General features: G+C 38.9%; 1 protein-coding gene across 1 annotated transcript; it reads right to left on the minus strand.

Moving 5' to 3' along the window:
* Positions 1-3195: 3195 nt before the first annotated feature.
* On the minus strand, positions 3196-8968 carry LOC307041528 (cullin-associated NEDD8-dissociated protein 1-like). Its single transcript, XM_079684997.1, has 5 exons — positions 8828-8968; positions 7985-8154; positions 7592-7756; positions 5372-5479; positions 3196-4649 (listed from the first exon to the last, which is right to left on the minus strand). Exons 2-5 carry the CDS (start codon positions 8093-8095, stop codon positions 4419-4421), a joined length of 615 nt encoding a protein of 204 aa, XP_079541123.1. The 5' UTR covers positions 8096-8154; positions 8828-8968; the 3' UTR covers positions 3196-4418.
* Positions 8969-10512: the final 1544 nt, after the last annotated feature.

Here is a 10512-nt window from a genome sequence, read left to right on the forward strand (position 1 = left end):
GGATATGGTATGTTATTGGTTATGGCCATGTTATGATTTTATGATTATTGAAATGTATACAGTTCTGTTTCATATGGGTGTTCCCATAGATCTAGTGTCTTTATTTTCCCCTCAAAATGCAACAGATTGATGCTTTTAACTCCAACATTTAAAAAAAAATCTTACTCTTGGGGGGCATTCCCCCGGACCCCCCTATAGGATTTGAGGTCCACCCCCAAAATATGTTCACATGGATAGGTTCCCAAATACATTTGCACATTTTTTAAAATAGTAACCCCTGTCCATATGTTTATTATTGGGTATAGATTTAAACTATAGGGCTATCACTATGGGCAGCAACGCTGTAAATAATCACAAATACATCCAGCAAAATGGCACAAAAAGAAACTGGTAGTGGTCTGGCTGGGTGCATCATTCCCGGCCTGACTTATTGTCCCAGTCCGGCCCTGCCTGCAATCAAACTGAAGTATTTAAGTAAAAGTACAAAAGTATTATCAGCAAAATGTACTTAAAGTATGAAAAGTAAAAGTAATCATTGTATTTTTTGAGTATTTCGTTTTCATGCTACTTTATATTTAAGATTCAACTTATTCTCATTAGTAGTACAGGTACTAGTGTAACAAAACGGTTTCTCTGCATTTGACCCATCCTAGTGTTAGGAGCAGTGGGCTGCCATTATGTACGGCGCCCAGGGATATATTTCTACATCACATTTATTGTACAGCTTAAGCTACTTTTAACGAAAAGCATCTCTAAATATTAAACTAGTGGACTAATACTTTATGTTACAACAATCAAATTATTTAAATATTGTGAAAAAAGTTAATAAGAACTTTGATTGTCTACAACAGTAAAATGCTACGTGATGCAACAATATTATCTAGCAATGTCACATAATAAATATAATTATGCAGAACATTGTGAAACGCAGAGTAGGTGACTAGATGTATAATGTAACTTCCCACCACCGGTTTAAACCAGTTTGAACAAACCGCCACCTGCACTTCAACGGCTGTTCAAATTTAACATGGCTAATCCTAGAAAATAAAAAGTAGCCTAACTGAACCTGTTAAATAAAATGCAGTTTAAAAAAAAAACATTATTTAGGCTTACCCTTAAGGTGTTGTGGATGAAGTATAAGGTAGCAGACAATTGAGACAAATACCTCGAAATTATAGTTAACAGTTGTTAAATGTAATTAATTACCCACCAACGGACGTAAAACAACCATTATACATTAAATCAGCTAACGTTAGCATCCAGCTGCTGACTGCTAACGCAAATTATAACAGTAATAACAGTTGCAAAAATAATACAAATACAGTAGAGTGAGAAGAACATTCCTTCGGCTTACTTACCATTGAGGTGTCGTCGAGTACTATTAATGATAAAGTAGCAGCAATGTGGACCAACCTTGGATGTATAAAATGAACCGTAGACTCAGAGAGTACACGGGCCCACAGAGCATGCGCAGTTGAATTTTCCTTGAGCCCCGCCTCCGATCTTCCCGCTCTCTCTCAGTCAAATAAATGGAGAAATAAAATAACTCTGGATTCAGCTCTTAGCGCAATTTACAATGTTTAAAACCTAATGATTTAAATAAGGGGCTGTAAAAGTGTTCGTGCTGGGTAGTTTGTTTGGCTAAAAAAATAAGATGGCCATTCAAATACCGTTAGAGAAGTCAATTAAATTCACAGTTAACATCACAAAATAAAAATACTCTGATTTCATCGAAGTATAGAATATGTCTTGTTAGTTCCCTAAAACTTACTTTACCACTCCTACTACTTTCAGTACATTTTACTGATTTCACGTTTTTTACTTATTGTGTTAATAATAACATGTAAATACATAGCCATTTTTTTTTCTTCTCACTTTATCATGCTGTTGTAATCGTGTAAATGTTCCTGTTGCAGGACAAATAAAGGATTTCTCATTTCTATTCGTATAATACTTTTACTAGTACCATTCTCTGTGAAGTACTTTTACTTGAAATGTAGTATTTCTTTACTGTCTGGTATTAGTACTTTTACTAAAATAAAGAATAGATATAAGTAAAGAAAATAAATACTTTTTACACCACTGTCCTTTACATTAGTAAAAGTAGAAATATCACATCCTAAAATATAACGATTAGAGTCCCACATTCAAAATCTTAAAACTATTAGCATCACATTTATTTTTGGATTAAAGTTATTGATGCATGAATGTGTTTATCATTTTAATATTGCAGCTAGTAAACACAGGACCATTATTTATATATTTTATTTGGCTTCGCCTCGAAAGGCACGTCCAGCTGGGAAGAGACCAAGGGGTAGACCTAGAACCAGATGGAGGGATTATATCTCTTCGCTGTCCTGGGAGCGCCTTGGGATCCCCCAGTCAGAGCTGGTTGATGTGGCCAGGGAAAGGAACGTTTGGGGCTCTCTCCTGGAACTGCTACCTCCGAGACCCGACCACGGATAAACGGGAGAAGATGGATGGATGGATATTTGATCAGTTTATTAATATGTCATATGAACATAAAATAAATCTACAAAGTTAAAAAGGTCTCAGACAATGTAGTGCAGTAAGAAGTAGATATTTGACTTTGTACTTTACAGTAAACACATTCATGCATCAATAACTTTAATCCAGTAAAAGTACTTTATTTTACTTACCATATTGCTTTATACTCATTGTTTTTTTTACCAATTGTGAGTTGAATTGTATAACTACTGTCACCCAATGCTAAATGTGAAATATAACATGCAAATAAATGTTGTTTAAGGAAGGTATTTTGTCATCATTCACATCTAGTATTGTTATTATTTTATTATTCTTTGGGTAAAAACACCCATCAGCAGGAAACAAAACCACTATGTTCAAGTTTATTTTTCAAATGTAATAAAAAGTTTTTTTTTTACTCCAATCTTTAATCTAAAAACCTTTCAGAAATATATCGATCCTCAATGTGGTTTGGATTTTCTAAATAAATGGAGGCTGTTTTAAAATGTCACATGTTAAAAAAGTAACAAGTCAAACGCTTTTTCAAAATCAGTTAACGGTTCCTACTTGTGATACAGATCAATGTGTCACTCTAATATCTTTTATAAAACTTCTGCACACTGCCCTCGTTTCCTTCGTTGGTAAAAAGATAAAGATGTTTACGATGATGTTGTACTCGGATGGAAAAACAAACCAGCAGAATCTGCATGATTATTAAAAGCTATGTGAGTGTTTTATATCTGGTGTTAATCAGACGCACACTCCACCCACACATTTCAAAGTGTTGCTCCCACTTTATTTCATGTGAAATAAATTGAACTCAATTCTCACCATAAATAAAACAGTGGGGGAAAAAACAATGTAGTCCACAGTGTCAATCATTAAATATATTTTTTTGTCTGCAAGGAAATTCACACTAAAAAGCCTATGTTTTTAAAATACACCCGTGATCGTATAAGAAATTAGAACAGCATTGTGCTCCTTTAAAAAGGTTCATATCTATGTAAAAAACTTCAAAAGTCCCCTATTATACTGTTTTTCATCAATATATTATAGGTCTCAGATATAAACAAACATGTCTTTGAAGTGTTTGGCTCCAAACACCAAACAGATCATTACAGCATTACCCATAATCCCCTCTGTTTCAGCCCTGTTTCCAAAGCGCTGATTCTCTGTCTGTTACTTTAGATGAAAATAAGGAGCCCCTCCCCACGCCCCTCTGAGAGAGATTTTGTTAAAAAGAACACAATGGTGCTCTAGTACCTCATTCACACCAACGGTGTTTCAGGGCCGGTTCGGAGCTGGAGCTTGAAAAGCACCGGGTTTTCCTGTTCACACCGCAGTGGAGCAGCCTCTTAGCTCCGGAATCCGGTTCATTTCAAGCACCAAAAAATTGTCCGGCCAGAGCAAATGCACCGCATACGTCACGCTAACGTCGAGGCGGGGGCGGGATCAACTCCTGAACAACAACAGAAAGCCTGCATTTTATCCAGTTTGTACACAACGATGGAGCAAATTCACAAGCAGCAGTGGTCCACTGAAGAGACCAGCTACCTACTTTGGCTTTATGAAGCAGGCACGCAAACGGTTACGTCATGACGCAAACGATGACGCAATGACGCAGCACCAGTCGGACTCTGGGCGCTGTGAAAAGAGCCGGAGCTAAACCGAAGAACCGGTTGGAGCTTGAACCGGAGTTGCGTTGGTGTGAATGAGGTATAGGAGGAGATTCAAGTGATAAGGTTGGGGGGGGGGGGTTACCTTGGTTGCTGATTGGCTAATGGTTACACAAGACAAAAAAACATTAGGACATCATAAAGTGGCCAAAATCTGATCAGCTTTCCAAAGAGGGGACACATGTTTATGTATAAGAAACGTCAACAAGTGGATTTTGCATAATAGGTGACCTTTAAAATAAAACACCCCCAATTCTAGCTCATGTCCATGCTCTCTGCAGGCCCGATGCCTCCCCCCTCCCCCCCCTGAACGCTCTGGTAGATGGAGGCCATGTCTGCGTTGGTTCTGATCTGGTTCGCGAAGTCAGCCATGCTGGGGCTTCGCTCCACCTCGGGCACGGCCAGCAGGGCGGCGACGGCACGCATCGCAGATCGCCGAAGCTCCTCCTGCTTCTCAAACTCCTGCTTCACCGATCCCGCCTTCACCTGCAGGAGGAGAGTCACTGCAGTGAGGAGGGGAACTCATCTCATGCTAATTCACAAGTGTAGTCCTTAATACTACATGCATTATGGAGTGGTGCAGGAATGAGCCCTAAAACTCTGAAAAGAGTCAGCACGTTTCTGGTTGTTAGCCTGAAATAAGGTCTGTGGTTACACAAGCTGAAGACATTTTCATTCTACGACATCAAATACGTCAGTAAATACCCAACTGGTGGATTTAAAAACAGTGGTTGCTAACAAGTGTCTAAATGAGGCGACTTAGCGTCATCACGCCCAACTTTAGCCGCCTTTAGCTTAGCGTTGGTGACGTGAAGCCATGTGCACGCTGTAGTTCCTTCACAGCCTAACGTTAGCTTTTTACTTCTGGAAACTGCATTTACACTTATATATTTTATCGGAATTAACACACAAAGAATACATTGTAAATATGTAAACACTATCTGCCCCATGTGAAGCTTTTGTAAAGTAATGAGTATTATTGTGAACATGAATGTTAAAGTTTTATATCGTTATCGTTTTCTGTCATTCTAATTTAGTTAAAAATACGAACATTGACCATAGGAAGAGTATCTATTGTTGCAATATAGTAGTCTATGGATTTATAAATACATTTAAACATGAAGCTGGAAAAGCTGTGTCAATTCCTGCCCATGCAGAGTCATACCTTAGCATTTATATGAATCATTATATGAATATGGGGATGGTACCTTGGTGGTGCAGGTGGCTTTGAGAGGCTCGATCAGTCGGTCCAGTCTCTGCAGAACGGCTGCAGGACACAGAGAGGCGAGGCGGGCCAACATCAGGAACGTCAACATCTGCAGGAACACAGAGAAAGAGGAAGTAGACACAGTGGCTGCTGGCACCGGAGGATTAAAAGGCCTGAGCCAGAGTCTCGATCTCTCTCTCCGCGGAGGACTTGTTCTGGGAGCGGCCACTCTCGCTTAAACTTTTGCCTTGCCTTTATGTTAGTTTTGGTTCCTGTTGAGTTCTGGTTAATAAATATATTTTCTTATATATATTCTTGTCCTTTCCACACTTTTTATTATGGCCAAGAGCCAGGCCATGACAGATGGGGGCTTGTCCGCTTCTCCTATCTGTACTACAGCAACGGATAGGTACGATTTGTGTTAGGAGTGGTGCGCGTGTGTAAAGTGTGTTGAGTTAGGGAAATAATTGTCCTAGACTCCTAGATATGACGTGCATGACCAACCCTGACGTCTGTTATGTCCTTTAAGGAGATAGGCTGCTTCAGCCATAATGTTGTTGTTCCCATTCTGTGACCGGGCAATAGGTCACAGATGGTTTATTGTTGTGGGTGCACTGGGACACTTCCTTCTCGGTGTTTGTGGACTCCAAGGTGTGACATCTTCGAGGCCATGAGTGTCAGACGCAAGTGACTCAGTGTTCCCAACTGTTTAGGTTATCTTCTCAAAATATGTTGATTACTCTCTGTGAAACCAGTTAAATGGGCTAACGAGAGAGAGGCGCTCCAGAATTGACATGGCAACTCTCCCGTGCAGTCTCACCGTGACTGCTGTCACTTGTGATGTGAATGCTCCGGCCGAACCTCCAAATAAACCATCAGTGTTTGACATCAAAGCTCCTGCTCTTCCCGTGTCTCCTTCCTGAGTCGGTGACTCCCACTGCATTGCTACACAGAAGTTTCCCCCACATGTTGGGAGTGCATGCAGTGCGGCTGGTTTCTGTGTTTCGGCTCATTACACCGCATGTGGGAAGGACATTATATTTCAGATCGTTGTTTGGGGACTGGTAAAATTACTTTGTGAGGCTTTGATTTGTTTGGTATTATATTTCGGGAGAGTGCTTGCCAGTTTTTTCTTAGCCGTTGTCAGCTGTTGCTTTGTTTTTTTCTCTCGCTCTCTCGTTGACACGTGTGGGTTCGTTGGTGCGTTGTATGTGGAGCAGTGCGGAGTTTTCCCTGGTAGGTTTCAGCGGCGGTTCCCTTGGGATTGTTGAGCTGGGTGTGTAGTGTTGCGGTGAAAGTGGTTGAAGCTTCGGCTTGGGAGCATGGCCGTTTGATCCTGAGGCTTAAATAAATATAACTTAGCAAAGAAAACATTTATGAGTTCAAGAGACTATTGATAGATATCTACTTCACACAGACATCAACATGAACTCTTCCTGCACCTGAACACAACACCGGCTGGGAGTTCATCTGTTTATTAGCTCCAACGCTATCGTCCTTTAAAACTAAACATAGTTTATTAATATTCCTCTTAGGTGTCGCCTCAGTATTGTCGATTGCTGGACTTAATTATTATTTTATCATATTCTATTATACTCGTTCTATTGTTTTTTAATTTAGTTTTTTTTTAATTGGTCAGTCGTTGGTTCTGATTATAATTGTATCTTCTTTAATTCTGTAATATTGTATTGGCTTTAACTCACATTTCTATTTAATTGTCTTTATTCATTATTTGATTTAATATATTTTTCTTGCTTTTTTCGGTTTTTATTAACGTCTCATTAATTCGTGATGGTCTTTTGAACCTTGTTATTCCTACTTCTTCTTCTTTTAATTCACATGTATTACATACGTTGTAATTATATATTGTACAATTTGTACATTTGCACTTTACCTTCTCATAAATATGTATGTTCTCTTTTATTTAATTTTCTCCTTTTATTGCACATTTTTACTTTAACTTCACATTTTTATAGAAATGTTTTGTTTGGTGTTAAGGAGCAACCGTCACAAAATCCAATTTCTCCTTCAATAAATAAAATACTCCGATTCTGATTTGTGCATATTGCATTGCAAGCTACTTGAGAAATTGGTACTTTCCACTATGAGTTTTTCAGGATGCTGTTTAAAAGTTGGCGTGGTTGTATTTAAGAAGCAGAAAGCTGCACATAACTCTGAAGTGATCTTTTATAATTGTATTTCCTCAATGTGCTGCACCCACCCTGATGTCGTAGTGATCTTTGAGTCCCTCCTCCACGTGGTCCAGGAACAGCAGGACGTCCAGCCCCTCCATGCAGCTGTCCAGCAGAGTGTACATGCACTCGAACGCAGCCTTACGGATGTCCAGACCGTCGTCCACCGTGTGTTTGAACGGACCCATCTCCACCTGCAGAGAACAAACAGGATTCAGCACCGAAATACAAGCATCGGAAATATCATTTTTATATTAAAGAGGCCCGTTTATGCTTTTGGGGGTTTCCCTTTCCCTGTCGTGTGTTATAAAGGGATTTGTCCATGCAAAGGTCGTGATAGGCTAAGGAAAATAAAGACCTTTTTTAACATTAACATGGAAACATGTCACAGGTAAGGCACGTAGGGCCCCTTTAAAAGTTACCTCTCTGATGAGGTCCTTCCTGATCTGGGTCTCTCTGTACAGATGAGGCAGCACTGTTGCTAGGAGACCGCGGATGAGAGACGGCTTGTTGTGAGCGGCAGAGTTAAACATCACCAAGGAGACGCGCCGCACGTTCAGGTCGTCGTCCTGCAGGGTCTGAAGGAAGTCACCTGACAAACACACAGCATTTTAAAAAGTTTTTTTTGGGCCAGAGGTTCTTTAGTGTAGATCTTAGAGTGAGCAGGGGGAGACAGAGGGGAGACATTGCCTGGAATGGTTGGACGGCTTGGGAATAAAATCATTTTAATTTCCTTTTTTTGTGTATTTTTATTGGGAATAGGCAAGGTAAGTTGTATTATCTCCTACATGTTTTAAACATAACAAAACATGAGAAATATACAATCAAATAATCTAGCGTTTAAGACAGTATGTAAATATAAGGTATATACATTTACCCACTGGCTGATACGCACACACACACATAAATATACACATACACACTTGCATATACATATATTCCTCAACACATTATTATTATATTTTTGAAGAATATTCTTTTTCTTTTTTACTGTTATTTCAGATGTGTGTGTGTGTGTCTGTGTGTGTGTGTGTGTGTGTGTGTGTGTGTGTGTGTGTGTGTGTGTATGTGTGTGTGTGTGTGTGTGTGTGTGTGTGTGTGTGTGTGTGTGTGTGTGTGTGTGTGTGTGTGTGTGTGTGTGTGTGTGTGTGTGTGTGTGTGTGTGTGTGTGTGTGTGTGTGTGTGTGTGTGTGTGTGTGTGTGTGTGTGTGTGTGTGTGTGTGTGTGTGTGTGTGTGTGTGTGTGTGTGTGTGTGCGTGTGGTACCTATGCAGTCCTTCAGCAGAGCGTCTATTGGAGCAGGATGATCGACAATAGTGAATTTCACGGCCGTCACCACCAAGCTGCGAGCCAGAGGAGAGCCTGTGTGTGGGGGGGAGCAGTCTTTGTTATTTTAGGGATACTGAACACTAACATCATCACAATACCACAATATAAGATGTTAAATGCATTGTTTTGTAACTTTAACACTGTCTTTCAGAGTCAAACACCCTGAGGTGCTAGCAGTGGTGAAAGAAGTATTCAGATGCTTCACTGCTGTAAAGGTACCAACACATTAAACTCAAAATACTCCTTAACAAGTGAGAATCCTATATTCAAATTCTCACTTAGTAAAGTACAGAAGTATTATCAGCAGAAAAAAACATATTATTTTTACCATTCTTTTGTAACTAAAACTTTTTCCCCTCATTATTTTCAGAGATGTAATTTTGTTTAAAGTTTATTGAATATTTTGTAACGCAAAATCTTAATATGAAAAGTAATTAAAGCTCTAAAATAGAGCATCACGTTGCCCTTTAAATGCCAGTTTTCTTTACATAATGGCACTGTTTCTTTATTGTTTGTTGTTGGTCTGCATACTATCAGTAGCAACAACACTGCTTTGCATTTTTATCAGGAAACCATGTGTCTTTTCAGCTTTAATGTGTTTCATTGTGTCCGACTGTCTTTGGATACACTCTTTATCTATGTGGGAGTTACGTTAAACTTCCCTCTTTCAGAGAAGGCAAAAGTACACACTTCCTTTCCTCAAGTAGAAGTTCAGATACTCGTGTTTAAAATACTCTGGTGAAAGTAGAAGTACTGACTAAACTTCTTCACTCAAGTCAAAGTAAAGAGGCTTTGAAATGTACTTCAGTAAAAAGTACCCATAACTAGCAGCTGTTTTAAAGAGTACCTGACCTCCCTTTATATTAATAGAAAAATAATGTCATTGTTAGCTAATGAATGTTTCCATGGTGACCAACGGCAACATGACAACGTTTCCATTGGTCCCTCTTCTTTAGAGAAGACCAGGAAATGATGGATACACGGATCGTGTTCAAATCAATAGGCACGCAATGACTCTAAATAATAATGATCACGCCACCAAACACACATTCAGACTAAAGGAACCAGCCTGTTTGGAAAATGAGAGAAGTAGAAAGTACAGGTATTTGTGTTCAACATGTAAGAAGTAGAAAGTACAGGTATTTGTGTTCAAAATGTAAGAAGTAGAAAGTACAGGTATTTGTATTCAACATGTAAGAAGTAGAAAGTACAGGTATTTGTGTTCAAAATGAGAGAAGTAGAAAGTACAGGTATTTGTGTTCAACATGTAAGAAGTAGAAAGTACAGGTATTTGAGTTCAACATGTAAGAAGTAGAAAGTACAGGTATTTGTATTCAACATGTAAGAAGTAGAAAGTACAGGTATTAGTGTTCAACATGTAAGAAGTAGAAAGTACAGGTATTTGTGTTCAACATGTAAGAAGTAGAAAGTACAGGTATTAGTGTTCAACATGTAAGAAGTAGAAAGTACAGGTATTTGTGTTCAATATGTAAGAAGTAGAAAGTACAGGTATTTGTGTTCAACATGTAAGAAGTAGAAAGTAAAAAGTGGTCAGAAAAATAAGTAGTGGAGTAAAGTACTGAAACCAGAAAAATGTACTTAAGTACATTAACAAAGTATTT

The sequence above is a fragment of the Notothenia rossii genome, assembly GCF_949606895.1.
Source record: "Notothenia rossii genome assembly, chromosome: 5".
Taxonomy (NCBI): Eukaryota; Metazoa; Chordata; class Actinopteri; order Perciformes; family Nototheniidae; genus Notothenia; species Notothenia rossii.